Below are 23,912 nucleotides of genomic sequence, written 5' to 3'. Positions count from 1 at the left end.
TCTTATATGTAACTAACGAAAATCTTAGAAATTCTTAAAGACGATAGTTATCGTGACAGTCGAGACGCCTGATAATAAATTATTACTGCCAGACAAAGCGACCATTACCATTTTTACTAATTGATAACCAAGACTCTTACGTTGAACTTATTCGCTACATGTTATTCGAGGATTAGTGAAATATTTTTCTCTGTACAGAAATCGCTGGCAAAAATAATTAACTGGGGCAATCAGTGGCATTTCTCGTGTCCCTAAAGAATAGCTGTAATTATTATTGCTTACAGATAGTTTTGTTTAGACAGTGGGTGGATTATATTGACAGTAAAGTAAATTGCCGCTTTATAGCTTTTTGTTATGTAGCGACGAAAGTGAATGAAAATAACATACACATACAAACACACACATTATATATATATATATATATGTATATATATATATATATATATATATATATATATATATATATATATATATATATATATATATATATATAACATACATATATATATATTACATATATATATACTACTAGGACATCTTATTATTATATATATATATATATACAGACAATTTCTAATGAGTTCGTTCGTGGCGTTGTCAGCGGTAGACGATTTTTTGCATAAAACTTGTGTATTTGTACAGATATTTATTTTTCTTCTTTACATAAATTTCTATGGAATGCGGCAAGGTAACTCGTGTGTTCTTCCATGGGCGAAATGGGCTTGTTGTGCCGCATAGAAGAGTGAGAATGAAATCCATACCCTGCTCCATTCACATGGAGTTCGCCTCGTAGGTGGATGTTCATGGCCTCCAATTTGTGGAGTCGGTGGGAGCTAGATTCCTCCTGCAGAATGACGGCATTTTCATACGAAAGATTATACACCAGGTATGTCTGCTTGAAGTACATCTTTTTTGACGTCGATCGACTAAGATGCCAGTCTTCTGTGGGACGCCCTTAAAATTAACTCAGGCTTAAACTTTACCATCCTGGAGAAAAAAGAGCCAGGGCAAGTGGTATATGTCTGTGTTCCAAAAGGCATCCTACGGGGGTTGTTGCCTAAATGCCTAAGGGGAATACCCTGATGCGTACAAATGCTTTATCATAACTCAGGCATTTTGGTCAATGGAAAGCTTCACCTGCAGAACTGGAACACGTTAAACAGCTGCTGATGAACGTATGCATTAGCTTTCAAGTGGAAAGCTGTTTATGCAACCATCTGGATACCAGCATCATCCATACCCGTTACCCAGTTTTACTTTCGTTGGTATATAGTATCAAGCAGTTCTCACGAGCAGCACCCAGGTAGTAGAATTCTTAGGAAAAGCAGAGTGACATCTTCATAAGTTAAGTGAATCCAAAATGCAAATAATCACTGTGTTATTTAGTAGAGGGAGGCATCACAAGCACTATTACACGTGGACTTACTCAAATCTCTAATATGCTTTTTCTAAGATATGATGAACTAAAATTCACTTCAGTCACATATGTGTGCATTCAAGTTTGTGTGCGAGAGTTGACAGATATTGGAAGTAATTTGCCTTGGAATATTTAAATCCTTCAAAGTTTGTCCATCCTGTTTTCAAGGCCGTCCAGTAGTATTAGGTGAGAGTGAGAATTAAGACTTAGTTTCCAAGGGAAAACGCGGCTGGAAGGAACAAGACAAGAATAGGATCATCTGCATGAGTGTTGTTACTAGTTAATATTGTCGACAGAAGTGTAACGTTTGATTACCCTCCAAGCTAATGTTACAACAGCTATCAGAACAAGATTTATTAAGATAATTAATATATTGAGCTTGAGTTAAAGCAGTAGAGAACAAACCAATTTCGCCTAAGCAGTGAGAGACCCAAGGGTCAGACGTCTTGACGTGTTAATTGAAGAAGCCATAGTGCCTCTTGATTTAAACTGGCAATAGTTGTTAATGAAAATACCGTTTGTAATTAGGCAACGACTTAGAAAAGTTTCACGATCTACAAAGGGAACATATACTTTTCTACAAGGGAACATGTACCGTTTTTAGTATATATATATATATATATATATATATATATATATATATATATATATATATATATATATATATATATTACTAAAAGGACCTCATTCAAACTGGATGGTATCAAATGGAGTATTTATTCAAAAAAGTTACCATCAGTTTGAATGAGGTCACTTTTATATTCTATAATGCACAGAACAATTGTGTAATTGATAAAAGTTAATATATATGTATATATATATATATATATATATATATATATATATATATATATATATTCTGTATGTGTGTGTATTTATGTATGCATATATATATACACATATATACATAATACTTATATACTGAATAGGTGTCTTGGTAACACCATTATCTTTTATTTACTCAAGGATGTTTAGACTTAGAATTTCCCCTCTCCTTGAGGTTCTGTTTCTTTTCTTTCACCTCGAGTGGCACTTGACACCCACGTATCGAGTTATAATTGCCAGCGTCTCTTCAGCTGCCCCTTCCCTAAATCTATCCAATTAATTGACTTACTGCAGATATATATATCTTGATTTCTATTCCGTGAAGCATAAGCGATTTTTGTGAGTTTCTGCTCAAATTGCCTAGAGGTTTTTTGCTCTTAATACTTTCGTCAGGGGAAATTACTTATAGCCAGTTGCTGTGAGTCGGTTGATATATTCACTAATAGGATGATTTTATCAATGTTTGGCGGAGGACAGTGAGTATTCCATGACAGGACAGTGAGTATTCCATGACAGACCATTACCAGGACAGTGAGTATTCCATGTTTCGTGGAAGTAATGGCTATGAAAAATCCAGGAGGATTTGGAAAGTTTAAAAATGTTTCTGTGATGTTCAGAAAATCGGCAGTCATGTGTGATTAAATAAAGCTGGGCATTCCACTGTTAATTAGTGCAACTTATCTCCATAAGTTTTTTTTTCTTTTTGAGGAATGCTATGAAAATCGTGTAATCTGCTTTTCTTTGTCACGTTTTGCATGAGAATCAATGCCAGTCATTTTAGAAAAATACTTCTGCTCGTTACTTTGGCGGGGAGCAGGCGGGCTCTCGTGTGTATGTGCGAATTTGTCTTCTATGTACTTTCATCATTTCATTGATAATTTGTTCTTATATCTCAAATTACGTTATCTGTTTGTGTAAAATTTGGAAACGTGGTACAAATGTTTCAGTATTCGTCATTATATGATTGCCGCTACTTGATTAGGAAAGGTTTCTTTCTTATCATTCTGTCCGAGAGTGGTGACTGCTTTGGTCCGCTGTAAACCAAGTTTTGTACGTTTTTTCATGGTGAGTCATTGACTGTTGGAGGTCGTAGTTGCTGAGGAGATGGGCATGGGGTTAGCGACCTCATCCCAAGTTGATTTGCTTGGAACTGGTAGTGTTTGTATGTGCTTGTGTATGCATACATGTTACATACATACATATATATATATATATATATATATATATATATATATATATATATATATATATATAGATATAATATTATATATATATATATATATATATATATATATATATATATATATATATATATATATATATATATATATATAATGTGCATGTGTGAGTTAAACTCTTTTGCTCATATAGCGGGGATAGGATCAAAAATACAATTTTCCATTGAAAGATAGTTTCTTATAGTGACAGTTTTTCATATGGTTCTAACTATTTGGAAGTAAAAAATACGTAAATGTAATACCAGAAAACGTACCTCCAAGTTTATAGAAGTTACTTGTATTGATGATATTGAACCATAAAGCGTTACAGTGCTTTTATAAAAGTTGTTGAATTTAGCAGGCTACGTGCCAGCACTTCCTCCAGCTCCTTGTGTATCCTGGAGTGCTGAGTGAGAGATTTATCGCTGAATGTTATTTGCCTGGATGATAATCTCGTGAGAACGTGACTAAATCCCATTGAAGTCTTTTCCTCGCCATTAAACGAGGAAATGCCTTGGAAAGTCTCCAGCATTTTCTTAAATAAATGTGTTTTGGCTCCGTTGAAGGCATCGTTAGAAAAATGGCAGTAGAAATGAGGTACTTAGTCTCATAAGGGAAAATCGGCCTTTTGATCGTACCATTTTTATTGTGAGAGAAAAAGAAAGTATTTCGTTCGTCATATAATGTTTCTTCCTACTTTGCTCGAGCTCCGAAAATTTTGGAAGAATTTTTATATTGTAGTGAACGACAAATAAATAATAGAGCAATAATTACCTGATAAATACAATAAAAAATAATCATTTAGAGCTTCTCTTGGTCAGAATTAAAAGTTATTGAGTAAGAGACAACTCAGGGTGTGTGTGTTGCCATGGGCACGATGATCACGTGTATCTCGGAATAAGTGGAGCGGACTAAGTTTACTTAGCACTGGGGATTATGTGATTGGTTGCGTAAACGGATAAGTGATTTATGAACCAGAAAGATGCTGATTTTAGCAGAGCTGCTCCGTCCCAAAGGGACAGGTGGGTGGAGTAGATGTTTCTCTTGGCAAAGGATGCCGGAAACATTCTTTTGTGTGTGTGGGGCTTTATCTTCATGAAAAACAGGTTTTTTAGTTTTTCAGTAGCCGCTGTCTGGGCACCCACTTTTTTTTTTATTTCGTTTTATCAGAGATTGTCATAGTGAAAAACTAAAAGAGACGGACAACAGAAGTAATGTTCACCTCAGTTTCTTGCCCTTTGTGAGGAATGAACTTAAAAGAAACTTGAAGCTTTACGAAAAGTGCATTTACTATTATGCAGTCTTTTAGAAGGATATTAAAAGAATGCTGACAAATATTGTGCCATGTCCGTATTGGATCTGGAGTTTATATTACCGTGTGTATATGTAAATTGATAGATAGATAGATAGATAGATAGATGGATGACCAAAATATACTGTTTTCCTACCCCGATTTCAGTTCAAACTGTTTGAAGAGTTTTTGTGAAAAAGGTCCATTAATTCTCTCGCGTTTCCAATGACGTTTTTCGTAAAATTTTCCATGTTCTTGACGATGACCTTTATTTACGATCGAGTGTGTCTGCTTTCAGTGTATCATAAGTTTGAGTTGGTAAATGATACCTGACAAACCAAAGTAATAGCTCTTACTTATTTCCACTGAAAGGAGTTTCAAGAGCGCTTGGTTGATATTGTAGGCAACAGTTGCTTTCTCTCGAGAGAGAAAAAGATTCTCTCTCTCTCTCTCTCTCTCTCTCTCTCTCTCTCTCTCTCTCTCTCTCTCTCTCTCTCTCTCTCAAAAACAAAGTTTTAGTAGTCTTCAAATTTTTAGAAGTTCATATGTGTCTTTGTTATTGTGCTACGCACCACATAAGCTCTACGTACAATATTTTGTATTCCCTTTTTACTACGTGATATATCTCAGGTTTTGCCTTTTGTTTTTGTTTTAACTTGTCAGCCTTCTCGTGTTAAAGTAGCTAAGCATCGTCCAGTCGATGATGTTGACGACCACCTCTATAACTCTGAAGTTCAATAACCAAGCCAACCTAATAAATGTTGTATGAGTCTGCTCCGTCAACATAAAAAGGCAAGATGAATGTTGTTCCACAGCCACTTCCTTTCTCATTGTCTGTAGGAAAGTTATTAATCTCTCTCTCTCTCTCTCTCTCTCTCTCTCTCTCTCTCATGGGAATCCAAACTATGACAAGAGCCGGTGATGCCTCCCAAAAAAAAGTTATGGAAATCCCCATTATTTCCCATTGGGAAATAAATAATTGAACGAGTAGAATGTACTTTTCAATCTCAATTTGTTACAAACTCGCTAAAAGAATGTCTGTTCATTTATTCTCAGGCGCAACAGCCCGCAGACAGCGGGAGAAACCGGATAAAGCACGACTATGCCATAAAATGGTTAATATAGGAGACAGGTTGGCTGTAACGATACAACGGAGGAGGATGATAAAAAATTAATATTGGATCTGTAGATTGTCTTGGCGCTCATTTTTTGTAACTGCTTCTCCTGCCGTTTCTGTATCTCTTCCCTCTCGTTGGGGGTACGTTGTGGAAACAGAAGAGACCGAATGAATAAAAAAGTCTATCTTAGTTTAACCAGACCACTGAGCTGATTAACAGCTCTCCTAGGATTAGATTTATTTTACGTGGCTAGGAACCAACTGGTTACCTAACAACGGGACCTACAACTTATTGTGGAATCCGAACCACATTATGACGGGAAATGAATTTCTATCACCAGAAATGAATTCCTCTGATTCTTCATTGGCCGGTCGGAGAGTCGAACGCTGGGCCAACTGCGTTCCAGCCGAGAGCTCTACCCACCCTGCCAATGAAGAACTAGAAGAAACTTGATATTATAGGAGATAGATGGCGAGGAATAAAATTTTAATAAGCTTTACATCGGGAACTGAAATTTAAATGTTGTAGAACTTCCGCACAGAAAACCCCGAACCAAAGTTTTCAAGAAAATAACAATGGCTTCCACGTTTGGTTTTTCCCCCCCATATGCTCTCTGTGAATCGGATCCCTTTGCTCCGCCAAAAGATTTTCTGTTATTTCCTGGCATATTAAAGAGGTCGTTTTCGGTCGACTGTAAACGGGGCATCTGCAACGAAGCCTCTTACGAAGCCTTTTATGCCGCCGGTTTTATTGTGCATATTTTGAAAATACTGTGATACTGATCTACGCTCTTCTCTCTCTCTCTCTCTCTCTTTTTATTGAAGACCGATATTATTCTATTTGTACTAGTAGTTTCGTTAAGTGATGAAAGAGTACGTGTATATTTCATCATGTCAGTTTTTGGAATATACAAGATAGGTTTTATTCAAGATAGGTTTTATTATTTTCAATTTGGAACCCCTTGACCTCGATTTTTTCAAGCATTCAGATGTATAGGCCTTAAGTAAGTTTTACCCGAAAACCATTTAGGTCGTAAGGTATTTCAAGGAGGAGTAGATTTCAGAGTTTTTATTTTTAAATTTCGTATATCTTCAAAAGCCTTGTAATCAAATTATGTATAAGTGATAGTATCTTAAGGGATTAAAAATGGAAACTGTATAACTCATCTTTGTATATAAAAAATTTTTGTTGTATAGATGTGACATTCATTTTTTTTCTGAAAAAATTACTAGTATGAAAACAGTCATTATGAAAAACAAAAACGTAACTAAATAATTTGTAAACATAAACTGATTTCCTCCTCTCTCTCTCTCTCTCTCTCTCTCTCTCTCTCTCTCTCTCTCTCTCTCTCTCTCTCTCTCTCTCTCTCTCTCTCTCTGTCATCGAAAAGAATTTGCCTGCCATATTTGCTAAGTTCTTATCGATGTTGGAACTAAATCTAAAATATTTTTTGACAAAGAAATAACACAAAATCACTGATAACTTATTTTATGCAATTAAGTATACATAAAGAAATGTACTATATATATATATATATATATATATATATATATATATATATATATATATATATATATATATATATATATATATATATATATATATATATATATATATATGATATTAGGTATATATATATATATATATATATATATATATGCATATGCATAGGCAGTGATTATGTAGAATAATGTACATGGGAGACCACATTACACTGCAGTCACGATTTTGTTAGTTATTAATTTGTTGTTTTACGGCATTTCCATTTTTTTGCAACCATTCCAAATACAATATATATTTTTCTTGGACGTAACTGTAAATGGTTTACTTCAAACGAATTTCAAGTGTTAACTGTTGTTCTTTCGTCAGTATTAAAATTGAAACCCCAATCGCTGTACATATAATATGCCGATGAGTCCGTATGTGAAGTGTACATGTTACAGGGAATTTGTGAAATGAGCCACTCGCTTAGGAACATTTGATCCCCGACGGCTAGTACTAAACACGGAAAAACTGTGATTCATCTACACTGTTTCGCCATGTTTAGTACTAGCCCCTCGGAGGTTAAATGTATTTCATAAATGTTTAGTAGTAGCTCCTTGGGGGTTAAATGTATTTCGCCGTGTTTAGTACTAGCCCCTTGGGGGTTAAGTGTATTTCGCCGTGTTTAGTATTTACCCCTTGGGGATCAAATGTCCCTAAGTGCGTTTGATCCCCCCAGGGGCTAGTACTAAACACGGCGAAACACATGACCCTCCAGGGGCTAGTACTAAACACGGCAAAACAGTTAGATGGATCCCTGTTTCGCCGTTTTAGTACTAGCCTTCTGGATCAAATGCTCCCAAGCGAGTTGGTCATTTCACATATTCCCTGTAACATATATATGATTATTTGTCAGACATGCAGTTTTGAAAATATTATAATAAGGTTTTGCCTTGATATTCAAAGTAATTTCAATGATTGCGTAACACTGCGTCAACAATATTATTATAGTATAGACAAAGGAATTGCGTATTACAGTTATTCTTTATGTATGCAAGTGTTGCTTTTCCGTATATTTCGTAAGTGTTAAATAATTCTCTTATATCATAATTTATTTAGAACATATGCTTAAAAAAATTTTTTTTTAGCTGATTTTAATGTTTTATTTTTTTCGGGATACTTGATTTTTAAGTTCTCATATTTTGCTCAACTTCCTGAACTCTCTCTCTCTCTCTCTCTCTCTCTCTCTCTCTCTCTCTCTCTCTCTCTCTCTCTCTCTCTCTCTCTTTTCCCCTTTCCCTTCCCCCAAATTCTTAAAATGTTTTCGGGTTTGATATTCGTAAACAAAGATCACTATTTTAACTTCATTTTTGTGTCCATTTTTATATTACTGGTTTGGTGGATGGTGGTAATAGATTATTCATATTATTTATTTTTTGTGGTTTTAGTTAATCATTTCGTTAAGAAAACTTATTGGCATTAAAGATTCCAAATTATATATTTAAACGTTTCATCCTCCTATTTTTAAATTTTCATGTATATGTCTTGCATATGCAATATTATTTTTCAGTTTCATCTTTCCATTTATATTTTCTTGCATACATCTTGCATACACAATATTATTTTTAGCATCCAACTACTTATATTTTCTCGCATATTTTTAAGAATGTGTGGTGAATTTTGCTCACTGTTGCTTAAGTAGCTACTTAATGTCCTGCTATTTGCTTATATCTTAACGGGGTTTTGACCGTTATTTTTTTTTTTTTTTCAAAAAAATTGAGGAGGGAGAGGTCTACTCTGTGTTTATATTTTTATTAGTCAAATCTGAATGTTAAGGGATATTTGCTGTCTATATTTATTAGTCCACAAATTAGTATACAGTATATTGCCTAAACTTTCCTCCTCTCTCTCTCTCTCTCTCTCTCTCTCTCTCTCTCTCTCTCTCTCTCTCTCTCTCTCTCTCTCTCTCTCTCTTTTTTTTTTTTGCCTTACCCCTTGTGCAGCATTCTTTTCCTGCTTCCTTTTATTAATGGTGGTTTCTTTGTTGGGGTTCCACTTTTTATAGACCAACCTTTTACGAAGAAAGGAAAAAGAAGTCGGAACAAAGCAATTGCCTTTTTCCTTCCGTTTTTATTGCTTGCGGAGATTTAGTTATTTGGCTTTAACCAGGATAAGAATTTGCAAGTGACTTTTTTTGTAAGATTGTTAGAAAAATTTTATATGATTATGTGTGCATTTTTTTAAAAGTACCGTAATATATTCTCTTGAAAACTAAATCTCAGATTGCAATATATACGGAAGAATAAGACAATAGGGAAAGGGTTTTCTATAATAAAGTGGAACACAGCGGGGAAATTACCGAAAATGCAAAACGTAACCTGCGATTGCATGATTTGCTCACACTGCTAAGGGTGCATGGCCCAAGCACCCTCGCCATCTAAGTAGAAGTAAATGCCAAGAAACCCACATGTACCCTGGGGAGATCGCTTACCTGAAGGAAGCTTTTCACTCTACCCTACCCTAACAAAATGCGAGTGATACCCAGCGTTACCTTCAGATGAAATCTAGATATCAATAATGTTTCCTATTTAAGTAGAGTTTTCTGAAGATGAATGTAAAGGATGCTTTTATTACCGTACCTATTGCTTGTCTCTTGCGCTTGCATCCTGTCACGATGTGTAAATTGTTTGTTTTTATACACACAATCTTACGTTAACCAAAATTACAGAAACTGTTAAGCATTTTCTTTTTCTTCAGTAAGGGTAATACGCTTGACAACGTGTGACAACAGTATTACTGTCATTTTTTCCATAGTAAAGAGCATACGTAAATGTATTAAACTATTTGAATTGCTTGAAGGCTCACATTTACATCTTAAACTATTGCTGAAAATTAGTCAGGTGGTAATCACAAAACTGCCAGGTATAATTGTTATGATAACGTATTGTAATGTGAATCTTCTACTGTTGAATCTTTTTGGATTAACTGTAACTTGAATTCTAGTAAAATTTTACTGGAATTTTGGAAGAGAAGGCAGGGTCAGACTCTTAAGCAACGTACCGTATCTGTTTTATTTCCCACCCATCATGTCGGGTAAATTGCCTTCGATGATAGATTAATTTATCGGCACATATGACCCGGATGTCTTATGACCTTGCAAGGAGAAGATTGAAGATATTACCAAAATAAAACAAAACTGTAGTTACTGAGTAATTCTTGACGATGGTATCTTAGTTTTTCGCCCATTAAACGACGGTAAGAGAAATAGAAAACGGAAATAATCACCGAGGTTTAGTAAATGGAAGAGAAAATTCTCTCTGCTTTTTACGGATATTTCCTATTTTAGGCATAGTTCGTGAGTTGTGCTTTTTTCCAAAAATAGTCATTAGAGCACTTGTGCCAAGCAGTTCCCAAGCCAGTACCAGCTTGAAACACAGAGCAATAATTAACATGAAATACTTGACATTTCTCAAGGCAAATGGCAGCTGCCGGTCATTACCGAAGTGCGAGGATGGAGCACACGCTGGACTTTTCGTCTCCTTTCTCAAATAGAAACGTTGCGTGTTTTGGAGAAAACAGAAGCTCCTTTTATCTAAAGGACCTGACGTTATGGCCTTTCAGAAGAAGTCTTGATTGGGCAAAAAATAACCAAGGCCTTTTTAAGTATTTATAGGCCGTCGTTATGCTGGGACCATTTCCTGTCTCAGGAAGAGCAGTTTTAGAACTTTTAAAGAATCGGGACTCTACCAATTACCTTTAACTGCCGAAGGCGTCCTGCACGCGAGCTAACAGTTTATGGGAAATGATGTTGGTTCTTCTGACCATTTCGTGTTCCTTCTTTTATTCTTACTTTGCTGCATGGTAGTTGTTCTGTGGCTTATCTTTAGTGTTTGGAATGATAAGGAGTTTCACGTCCATCATATATTTATTTTCGTTTCAGACACAACCACATACCCACACAGGCCGTTTTTAAGCTGATGTACTGGGGTATTTTTATGCTGTAGTCCTATGTATGAACACTGAAAAATATATAGAACAGTGCCATTACGAAAGCTATCGTGCAGTTCAGTAGAAGAAATCACTTGCTGAGTGTTGACAGTGTTCACGAATGCACGTCAGTGTATTTTGCATCGATATCCATTAGTGAAAGTCACTAATTTTAGCCAACGCGACCTATAAATTCGTGTCTGTGATTCGAGGCGACGAAGCCTTCACGAAGGGGTCATTGCCAAGTATATTTTATTACTGTATTGATTTTAGCTTTACTGTAATTCTTTGCATTATCTTTTCCTGTCCATTTGCCGAGTTTGTGAACTGCTAACAGGTATCAGGAGGACTTTTTTTTTTTTTATAAATGTCACTCAAGGACATAAACCATATTACAGAATGCATAATGTTACATAGATTTTTGTGTTCACGTCGGCATTTTTTTTTTGTGTACGAAAATGGATAAATTGGAAGAAGACAACTCACCTTTCTTGTTGTTTTGGAGAAGACGGCTTTTCTAAACCTTGTACATCGTGAAGGATGAGATTCTCTGGTGCTTTCTCCAACGGAAGCTGAAAGAAAGAAAAATAAAATTATCTATATATGTTCATTATAATATGGAATAGAATTGAAAATGGCCTGTGTATAACACACACACACTATATGTATATATATATATATATATATATATATATATATATATATATATATATATATATATATATATATATATATATATATAAAATGAGAGAAGAGAGAGAATGTCTGTCTCCAACTGGAAGCTGAAAATAAAAAAAAAAATTATCTACATGTTCATATTAATATGGAATATATGTGAAAATGGGCTGTGTATAACACACACTATATATATGTATATATATATATATATATATATATATATATATATATAGAGAGAGAGAGAGAGAGAGAGAGAGAGAGAGAGAGAGAGAGAGTGAGTGTATATGCTCATGTTTGGGTATGATGTATATATGTTTACGTGTGTGTGTGTGTGTGTGTGTTAAGCTAGGTCAAGGAAAATACTTGAGGTTTCGTTAATGGGAAAATGGTATGGAAGTAGAAATGAATAAAAATAAAAGCCGTATAAATGATAAATGCTACCTTTTAATTGTACCTGTTAAGACAGACTGTGCTTCTGCATCTTCCACCGACTGTAATTTAGAATCAGTCTCTGAAAAGAGAACGTTCTCGTGAAGTCGATGTCTTACCTTACTGCAGCAGAATGACAAAGGCGACAAAGCACGAGAACCTTTTTCCTAAGTGGCTGTAGAAAAGTTAATGAAGGTCGAAACAAAAAGCCAGTAATTAATAGGGAAAGCGTCTCTGTATATTTGAGAAAAGACTCTTTACTTGGAGAGGAAGTGAAGCACACACAAGCTTTACCCATTGTCATTAGTTGTTTCCTCAGCAGGTCCTTAGCGTATTCCAGTCTTACTTTGATCCCCTCACATCATTTATTTGTCAGCACTTTCTCTCTCATCATCACGCATACCTCCCCTGCACTCACTAGACTTCTTAGTCTTTTTTTTATTTATTTATGCATTACCATTTCAACCAGGTATAAATATACTCAAATCAAGTTGGTAAAATCAGTTATTGTAAAATGTAAAAACATCTAGTTTTAAATACTGTTTACTTTTATTATGGAATTACGAGTTTTATAAAACTAGAATAGGCGTCGCGTTTTTTTTTTCAAGATCCCAGATCCCAGTCAAAGAACGTCTAAACTTAGAAGGTTTTAGCGGACAAAAATTAATTAATCCATATTATTCCATATGTTAAGTAAATAATAATTCAAGAACACAATACCAAAGGAATTTTCTAAATAGATATTCTAAGAACGCCAATTTGTAAAAGATTCGGTGAAGAAGCGACCGTATTTACATTACCCCTTAACTCAGTATTTGGAAGAAAGGACAGAGTATTTTTTTTTTTTCGCAAACCGAAGTTAAACGCTTTCATATTTTAACGAAGGAGCGTGTTTGTTTAACATTCCTTCGCAAAGTGCATGTATGTCGTGATACTGGGTTCATGACAAAATGGCCTTCACCAGAAAGCGTACGAATTTTGGCCGTCACTGGTGAGGGAAAATACGGTCAATTCTATCGTATTATATCGAGGAATAATGCGAGAGTATGGAGTCATAATTTTAGTATACATTTAGAAATGGTAAGTGCTCGTGATAGTAAAGCAACATGCATTTTGTTCTTAATTGCTTTGGAATTGATTGTATAGTTGAACGGCCAGTTTTTTCAAGTACTCTCTCTCTCTCTCTCTCTCTCTCTCTCTCTCTCTCTCTCTCTCTCTCTCTCTCTCTCTCTCTCTCTCTCATAACTTGCACTTGTTGCCTCCTTTCAAACATAAGCTAGACGATAATGGTACAGTTAAAAGTCTAGTACTTTTACATCTTTCCCTATTTGCCTTGGGATTCATAAATATATATATATATATATATATATATATATATATATATATATATATATATATATATATATATATATATGTATATATATATATATATATATGTATGTATGTATGTATGTGTATGTATGTGTGTGTGAGAGAGAGAGAGAGAGAGAGAGAGAGAGAGAGAGAGAGAGAGAGAGAGAGAGAACAGAACCAAAAGGAAAGTTAGAAGCTAAATTGAAAGGTTATGAAAACAGCCGGATGAAGTTCGATAATTTCCGTAGTTTCTTTGTGAGGGTGAGCCTTGTCTTTCACTACACTGACAACAGTGTTCAGACACTGCCCTGTTTTCTAGAGGAGGGAGAATATTCAATACGAAACGTAACCTTTGGTGGAACCAGATTCGATATGAATGTCGAGAGTTGAGGAAAATAAATCGTGGGGCGATTCTCTGGAAAATGGCAGGAGAGAGAGAGAGAGAGAGAGAGAGAGAGAGAGAGAGAGAAATCCTTCCTCGGCTTGTTTACAATTCCTTATTCAGGGGGCGGCCAAGTGCGTGCTGGGAAGAGGATTTAGGAATGCGGTTTTACTCAACATAGTAATCTCAAGCAGAATGTCGATAGGACGGAAGTATTATAGTTCATAGGCGTGTTATCCCTTACTGCCATGACCAGGATGTTGTTCAGAGTAATTGGGTGAGCTTCATACTCTCCAAGATTATTGAGAAGCAAAGAGGCGTCAAATTAAAACAAGTAAAAAATGCGCCGAAGTTTCTTCGGTGCAATCGAGTTTTCTGTACAGCCGCTACAGCGTATAATCAAGGCCACCGAAAATAGATCTATATTTTGGTGGTCTCGGTATAATGCTGTATGAGCCGCGGCCCATGAAACTTTAACCACTGCCAGAATCACGATTATGGCTAACTTTAACCTTAAATAAAATAAAAACTACTGAGGAGGCTAGAGGGCTGCAGTTTGGGATGTATGATGATTGGAGGTTGGATGATCAACATACCAATTTGCAACCCTCTATCCTCAGTAGTTTTTGAGATCTGAGGGCGGATAGAAAAAGTGTGGACAGAATGAAGTACGGACGGAGAGACAAAGCCATCTCTGTAGTTTTCTTTTACACAAAACTAAAATTGGAAGGAAAATAGTCTTCGAAACCTGTAGATGTACCAGGTTATATCTGCCCTTGGCAGAGGTGCTGAACAATTCCAAAGTGACACATTCGTAAAAAAAAAAGTCATGAAAACTATTAAAGGTTATGGAAGATTGGTTTGGAGCAGAATCATATGAATAAACCTCGTTATTCCTTATCTACGTTGTTAAATAGTTTATAAAAATCGTCTTGGAAGTAAGTTATTGAAAATTAGTTCTTTGTAAAAGTAGCAGAAATTGCGCATGCAGAAAGTCTAGCTGACTCGAATTGGATGTGAAGGTATACTGAAAATACATTGATTTTGTATTCTATTTTTCTGCCTCTGATTGATAAGCATATGCTGTTATTGAGGAACATAAGAAAATGAATAAATTGTCTCATGAAATACGATGATTGTTAAGGCCATTGTCTTTCTTCTGTGTAGACCACAGGCGTTTAAGATGGATAAAAAAATGAATTTTGAGAAAATAATGAAACTTACACATAGAGAAAATAATGAAACTTACACATAATACATATGCTTCATTCAATGAAACGTACACATAATACATATGCTTCATTCAATGAAACGTACACATAATACATATGCTTCATTCAATGAAACGTACACATAATACATATGCTTCATTCAATGAAACGTACACATAATACATATGCTTCATTCAATGAAACGTACACATAATACATATGCTTCATTCAATGAAACGTATAATACATATGCTTCATTCAATGAAACGTACACATAATACATATGCTTCATTCAATGAAACGTACACATAATACATATGCTTCATTTAATAAAACTTACACTTAATACATATGCTTCATTCAATGAAACTTACACATAATACATATGTTTCATTCAATGAAACTTACACTTAATACATATGCTTCATTTAATAAAACTTACACATAATACGTATGCTTCATTCGATGAAACTTACATATAATACATATACTTCATTCAATGAAACTTACACATAATACATATGCTTCATTCAATGAAACTTACACATGATACATATGCTTCATTCAATGGAACCTACACTTAATACATATGCTTTATTCAATGAAACTTTCACTTAATACATATGCTTCATTCAAAAAAACTTACACATAATACATATGCTTCATTCAGTTCTGAAGTGAAATTCTGACAGTCAGATAGAGACTTGCAGTTCCTGAGGACGCTGTAGAATTGCAACAGAAAGTCTATGTATCATCAACGACGAAAACGTTGATTATGATGGAGACCATATTCTGGTTTATATCTTTGTGTATTTCAGCACTTTTACCTGAAAACCAGGTACCCTTTATTACTTTTATCTTCACGTGTCGGTATTTGTAATTTTGCATAACGGCGAAATGTTCTCAATGAACGTTCTAAATAATGTGGTTGCCGAAGCAAGTCTGGTTTCATTTTTTGAGTGTGGCTACCTTAGTTCACTTTCAACGTTTCTACCCTTACTACTGCATTGGTATCATCGAGCAATACTGCTCCTGGTGTGCAAGTGAGGTATGTTGTCCTAACATGCCTCGGTTCCTCGCACGTCAATGACGCTCTGTTTCCAGATAAGTTTGTCCTGGGTGCTATCTTCCCAGCCGTTTAATTTTCTGACTTCTTTACCTTTTGGCTCTTCTTTACCGTGCGATATCGTTATCTTCTGACTGTTCGTTACCTTTTGGCTCGTCTTTACCTTATGATATCGTTACCTTCTGATTGGTCGTTACCTTGTAGCTCTTCTTTACCTTCCGATATCGTTACCTTCTGGCTCTTCTTTACCTTATGATATCGTTACCTTCTGATTGGTCGTTACCTTCTGGCTCTTCTTTACCTTCCGATATCGTTACCTTCTGGCTCTTCTTTACCTTATGATATCGTTACCTTCTGATTGGTCGTTACCTTCTGGCTCTTCTTACCTTGCGATATCGTTACCTTCTGATTGGTCGTTGCCTTCTGGCTCTTCATTACCATATCATTACCATACGATATCGTTACCTTTTGGCTCTTCTTTACCTTATGATATCGTTACCTTCTGATAGGTCGTTACCTTCTGGCTCTTCTTTACCTTGCGATATCGTTACCTTTTTATCGGTCGTTACCCTCTGGCTCTTCTTTACCTTATGATATCGTTACCTTCTGATTGGTCGTTGCCTTCTGGCTCTTCTTTACCTTACGATATCGTTACCTTTTTATCGGTCGTTACCCTCTGGCTCTTCTTTACCTTATGATAGCGTTACCTTCTGGCTCTTCTTTACCTTACGATATCGTTACCTTCTGATTGGTTGTTACCTTCTGGCTCTTCTTTGCCTTGCGATATCGTTACCTTCTGATTGGTCGTTACCTTCTGGCTCTTCTTTACCTTACGATATCGTTACCTTCTGATTGGTCGTTACCTTCTGGCTCTTCTTTACCTTACGATATCGTTACCTTCTGATTGGTCGTTACCTTCTGGCTCTTCTTTACCTTAGGATATCGTTACCTTCTTATTGGTCGTTACCCTCTGGCTCTTCTTTACCTTACGATATCGTTACCTTCTGATTGGTTGTTACCTTCTGGCTCTTCTTTACCTTGCGATATCATTACCTTCCGATTGGTCGTTGCCTTCTGGCTCTTCTTTACCTTACGATATCATTACCTTCCGATTGGTCGTTGCCTTCTGGCTCTTCTTTACCTATCGACATCGTTACCCTCTGACTCTTCGTTACCTTACGATATCGTTACCTTCTGGCTGGTCATTACCTTCTGAGTCTTCTTTACCTTCTGGCCATTCATTACTTTCTGGCTTTCGTTACCTTCTGGATATTACTACTAACTTCTCAAGAAAAAATTAAAATCCAGTCGGTCTGTTAAATTAACAGCCAGGGATAAATGCATTTACTGAGGTAATATGCTGTTTATTTTACATCGCATCTTACAACGCCATAGTAACGTAATAAAGTCAAATTTATCATTAGAAAATATTTGTATGTTGTTGTATTATCAGATCATTTAAAGAATTATAAATTTTACTGGACAGCGGTTCTGTACTTTTCATTGCTTTTTATATATACATTTTTCTTATAATTTTATATTATACCTGTATCTTAATTGGCGTATTAACTTTTAAGGCAAAATATTTGTTATTTTTCCACAAAGTAAAAAAAGGCTTATCATAAATATTGTAGCCTAACTGGAAAGAGTTTTAACGTGCTTGCATGTAAATATTCAGACAATGCCTGCATAAAATCACCATTATGTGATAACTGGTATTCATTTGATAATGTTGATAAAAATTTCATAAGTTCTAAAATTCTGATACAAAAAGTTGTCTTAAAAGGGAAACTTGCCTAGGGGCTTACTGTACCAGCGAACAAAAGCCTTTTTTGGGGGGGTGGGGGCGGGAGACAAAACTCCAGTTCTTTAGTCATCACATTACATTGTATTATATTTTTGGCGGCGTTATTCCCAGAATGTTTGATTTTCCAAGGCGACAGACAGAACTACAGACGCATTCCTTTATATGTCGTATATCTTTCTACCAGCTACGTAAATAGAATCAGGGAGCCGTGTATAAGCTTGTATACGGTTCTGGGAGGGGGAATACAAACTCCCGAGGTATTGCGACCGAGAGTGTTCCATGAGCCTTTGAATAAGGCAAAGCGGAAAATACGTAGCCGAGGGGCGTGTTGGCCACTGTGGATGGTCTCTGAGAGAGAGAGAGAGAGAGAGAGAGAGAGAGAGAGAGAGAGAGAGAGACCCCAGGGGCATTTTGGCCAGTGTGGATTGTCTACGAGAGTGAGAGAGAGAGATAGCCCAGGGGCGTGTTGGCCAGTGTGGATTGTCTACGAGAGAGAGAGAGAGAGATAACCCAGTGTGGATTGTCTACGAGAGAGAGAGACCAGTGTGGATTGTCTACGAGAGAGAGAGAGAGAGAGATAGTCCAGTGTGGATTGTCTACGAGAGAGAGAGACCAGTGTGGATTGTCTACGAGAGAGAGAGAGAGATAGTCCAGTGTGGATTGTCTACGAGAGAGAGAGAGAGAGACCAGTGTGGATTGTCTACGAGAGAGAGAGAGAGAGAAAGATAGTCCAGTGTGGATTGTCTAGAGAGAGAGAGAGAGGAGAGAGAGAGAGAGAGAGAGAGAGAGAGAGAGAGAGAGAGAGAGAGAGAGAGAGGAAGTGGTGGGGGGGCGGCAGCCTGTGTGAAGTGAATCACAACGAAGAAATAATTGCGTTATTGCTGCAGAGCCTGAAGTGCAAGAAAAATCACTTTTCGGGCTGCCAGGCTGCCACCGTGAAAGTGATTGACTATTTATGAGATTAAGTAGGTAATGAATTTTTAAAACAGAAAAGTGGGAAGTAGGCCGAGGTCGTGTGGGCAATAAATTTTTAATATTATTATACAAAATAAATAGTAATGTTATTATACAGTAAGTAGTAATATTGTTATACAGTAGGGTAATATTATTATACAATAAGTAGTAATGTTATTGTACAAATATTAGTGATGTTTCGGTAAATAATTAGACTGAAAGAGCGAATTCCATCTCCAGCTGAAGTCTTAGGGATTAAAGACTTAATTGGTGCCCATTAAAAGTTGCTTTAAAGATTTGCTCAATCAGGGAGTCATTAGAGAAAGTAGAGCCATTACTGGGAGGAATAAAGAGGTTGGGTTGCATGTTAGTTGTTCCTTAGTTTGAGAATAGACTGAATTAAAATGACTTTTTATTTATCCAGAATATGAAACAGAGACGTGGTGGAATGTTTTTCAACAGATGTGCAAAGTATTTTAGATGTTTTAACGCAAAGTACTTTAGATGTTTTAACTTCATTAGGTTAAAAAGGCAACTGTTTTCCTCGAAAGCTAAAAAACAGTTCTTTTTGGTTACCGTTTAGTTAAACGGTTTGATTTTCTTCATGCCATTTTCATTGTTTTATGATTTCCAATTGTAATGCAAACGTCTAGCAACGATAATTTGCTTCTTTTTTCTTCGACGGTGTTTTATTGTTTATAAGCGCGTCTTTATTTCAGAAACGTCGTGTTTGAATTATTAAGTTTTCATTCTTTTCAATTAACCTAAGGTTTACTTAGGTTTCTTACCTGTGGGACCTTCTAGTTATGAAACAGTAGGTTATAACGGAACTCATAAAGCAAGCACGGACAACTTGTTGCGTAAATGAAGGTAAAATTATAATAAAGCAAATAAGAGAAAAGAAAAGGAATAAAAAAAGGAAGAAGGGTCTAACATGACCACGAGGGCAACAACAGACCAGCCTATTGAAGGAAGGAAGGAAGGAAGGAAAAACAGAGGCTATTGTTGTTGCTCATGATTCCCCTTCGCGTTAATGATGAGCATTGTTTCGCAATTGTTGATGCGCTCTCGATTTGGTTTTCGTTTTGGACCCTGCAACCACTTCCCAGACAGTTTTATTTTATATTTTCCTATTCCTGTTCTACAGTGATTTTAATCCTCATGAAGCTGAAGTTTTCTGGGATGAGACTTCTCCATCGAGAAGTCACAGAGACTTATCGCAACCAATTTCTTTGGGATTACAGTATCTCACTGAACATATGGGGCCATCTAAAAGCTACTTTTTCTTCCAGAATTTTGTTCGGCGAGAAAAAATACTAAAGTATAATGTACCCACGGTACTATGTATTTTTTTAAAAGTTGTTGCACGTAATGATGAATATTTTTATGGTCTCAATAAATGTTCTTGAGTTAGTGAGGGATATATTTGCCGTTTTTTGTTTACAGTTATCTGTAGCCTGGAACGAAAATGCATGCACGCCATCTGATGCCGGCTTGACGGCATTGTCTTAGCTCTAAGAACAAACGAAGCAAGTAATATGGGTGATTAGCTCGGTTTTCTCTGCTTGCACGTTTGAATTGTTCCATATGAATATCGCACACATTTAAGGTAATTGATAATAATAATAATAATAATAATAATAATAATAATAATAATAATAATAATAATAATAATAATAATGCTAAGAGATTCACAATTTCGTTAAAACAATCTGTGTAATAAAAATATATTTTACATAGCAATATATTTACTATATAATTGTGGATTTTTTTTACACAATAATAATAATAATAATAATAATAATAATAATAATAATAATAATAATAATAACAGGTCATCAATACCACACGTCGTTTTGAGAAAAAGATTTGGCTTATACTTATTTGGTACATGTTTAGTTCTAATATAGAACAGAGGCTCTGTTCAGATCACATTAACGCGTCCATATACTGTTTTAGCTTGCCGACGCTTTGAACAGTAAGGTAAAATTGACTAAGATATGCGTTTCATAATAAATTCACGGTGAATGAAAGACTAAATTATCCAGAAAAGAAAAGTTGCTTCAATAAGGCAGCACTCATAAACAGGGTAAAACATTGCCAAAGACAAATGCAAGAAATTGCTGTTGTTAGACGATAAAGTAGATATTAGAAATCGTGAAAAAGGGACATAAACAAATAACCACAGCACCCCATTAAGAATCATTATATAGCTCAGTGATTTTATGCAGCATTTTGTTTATTGCCACAAAGGAACTTGAGAGTCTGTCCACATCTCTCTCAAAATTTCTTACGAAAATGTTCAAGAACGTTGTCAGCGGCCCCTCCGAATTCTGTTGGGGAAATGTGGAGACGTGGTCACTGGCTTCTTCTCCCCTACCTTCTGTGTTCTCTGATACTAAGGCTCTCCATTTTCTAGGCTTTTCTTGGTAGAATGGTTCTTGTATTGCTTCCCCCAGGTGCTACACTCCGTAGGTGGCTCATTCTTCATTCACGAAAGAAAGGAGAGACACCGCCTGTAGAAGCGGACGGAATCTTATCCTCGTCAGTTCCAGGAAGATATATTTTCCACCTTTCCAAATTTTCTCTGAAGGTTTTCTTGTGGGTTTAGCAGATTTACTTTTGGTGGGTCATTCAGCTATTGCTTTATGCTTAGGAAAAGCATATAAATATACCATGAATGTGGTAATTCAACGGGGTTGATACTTGTGATTATAATTATTTTATATTTATTTCGTAAGCACTACAGTTACATTGTTCCCAGTTTTATTTGTATGAAGGAAGTCGACACCTTCTCTTGAGAGGCGACCGTAATAATAATGGAAATACTTCCATAGTATGAATCGCCAGTTCTTGGATCGTATTATAAAATAACCCCCTCTCTCTCTCTCTCTCTCTCTCTCTCTCTCTCTCTCTCTCTCTCTCTCTCTCTCTCTCTCTCAAACACCCGGTTAGGATTGTTTTTAGTTATTGCACATGAAAGTTTTTATTTTTTATGATCCAAAAATTTATCGTAGGCAGTGAATTTCAAGTCATTTATGAGGTCCTGAACCCCTTTTCTCTTTCGGTACCAACCGCTTTGTTCCTAGCGCTCCATTATTTAGTCTTCTATACCTTTTGCATAACGCATATGCACAAAATGATTTCCTGTTGCCGGAGTTTCATTGTACTTGCATTATATATATATATATATGTATATATATATATATATATATATATATATATATATATATATATATATATATATATATATATATATATATATATAATGTTTGTGTTTGTGTATATATAATATATATAGTATAAAAATATTTGTTCGTATAATTATAATACATACATACATATACACTTACAAACATACATACATACATAAATATACATATACGAAAAACTTATATTTAACGTCCTTGATTTGATGCATCACATTAACATTTTATTTATAATACATACATACATACATACATACATACATACATACATACATACATACATACTTAAATAAATGTACATATACGAAAAACTGATATTTAACGTCCTTGAGTCGATGTATCACATTACCATTTTATTACTATAACGTTTTACTATATGTAAATTCCCGCACCACTGACGTCTCAGTACCGTTGTCCCTGAAACCCAATGAAACGAAGCTAATACCCGCTGGTGCTCACTAGTGTAGTCTCGTTGCAAATGCTCTTTAAAAGGGAACATGTAAGTTCGCGTGGTATCGGTGGGTGACTACCCTTTAAAGATGCCCGCGTGTTCGATATTCTCATCTCTCCTCTGTTTTTCCTCCTTTGTATTTATGGCTGCTTTGTTCTGCCTTTTCTCCCCGCTTCCTTTAAGACGCAATATCCTTTGAAAGCACCAGATCCTGCTTTATGCGGGAGTATCGTGGTTATGAAAATGGTCGCTGACAATAATTTATAGCGCTCGTGTGTTGTGCTCGTGAGTGTGTGTTTGGTGTTTGCGTATGGAAAAGCACTACAAATATTTTCAGATACTAGGTGTCAACAAATATTTTTTTAAATGGAAATATCCCCGTAGGGGGGTAGTGCCGTCGTTGCACCTCACGTGGTGCACTGTAGTCATTACTTAAGGATCTTTGCAGCGTCCCTTCGGCTCCTAGCTGCAACCCTTTTCTTTTCTTTTACTCTACTTCTGTTTATATTCCTTGTCTTACATCTGACTTTCCACCCTCACTACCAGTTGTTTCATAGTGCAACTGTGAGGTTTTCTTCGTGTTAAACCTTTCAGATCTTCTTACCGCCAGTATCAGCGCTGAATGACCCCATAGGTCCCAGCGCTTGGCCTTCGGCCTACATTCTATATTCTATTCTGTTCTAAAGGGAAACGAAAAAATCTTGATAAATTTCTCTTCATCGTTTATTTAGGAAACAGACCTAACTCACAGAGAATTCAAGTCAAATACAGAGTAGCGATACACTTCGGAAAATCACAGATCTTTTGCTCCTGGAATGGGATGACGTCGCGAGAAAGGTTTCTCGGAAAGAAAGTAGACTCCGTGACATTTCCTGCTGCTTTATATAAGTGTGTGGTGTTTCTCAGACAAAGTAAATTATTCATTAAAGGGCTTTTAATTCAGGCAGAATAAATCATTAACTGAAAGCACTGTAATTCATTGCTTTCAGGCATACCAGTCGTTGTTTAAAACTAAAATAATTCTTTAATGTGGAT

At 35.8% G+C, this 23,912-nt stretch overlaps 1 protein-coding gene across 2 annotated transcripts in view; it reads right to left on the bottom strand.

Moving 5' to 3' along the window:
- Positions 1-23,912, bottom strand: part of LOC136835427 (solute carrier family 35 member F3) — a 341,991-nt gene that overhangs the window by 105,093 nt on the left and 212,986 nt on the right. For both annotated transcript variants that reach the window (XM_067098950.1, XM_067098951.1), the window contains one exon: positions 11,824-11,909. In XM_067098950.1, the coding sequence (XP_066955051.1) occupies positions 11,824-11,909 (86 nt within the window). The remainder of the gene's footprint in view (positions 1-11,823; positions 11,910-23,912) is intronic.

Source organism: Macrobrachium rosenbergii, chromosome 55 (assembly GCF_040412425.1).
Source record: "Macrobrachium rosenbergii isolate ZJJX-2024 chromosome 55, ASM4041242v1, whole genome shotgun sequence".
Taxonomy (NCBI): domain Eukaryota; kingdom Metazoa; phylum Arthropoda; class Malacostraca; order Decapoda; family Palaemonidae; genus Macrobrachium; species Macrobrachium rosenbergii.
This window is presented reverse-complemented; position numbering and strand designations above follow the sequence as displayed.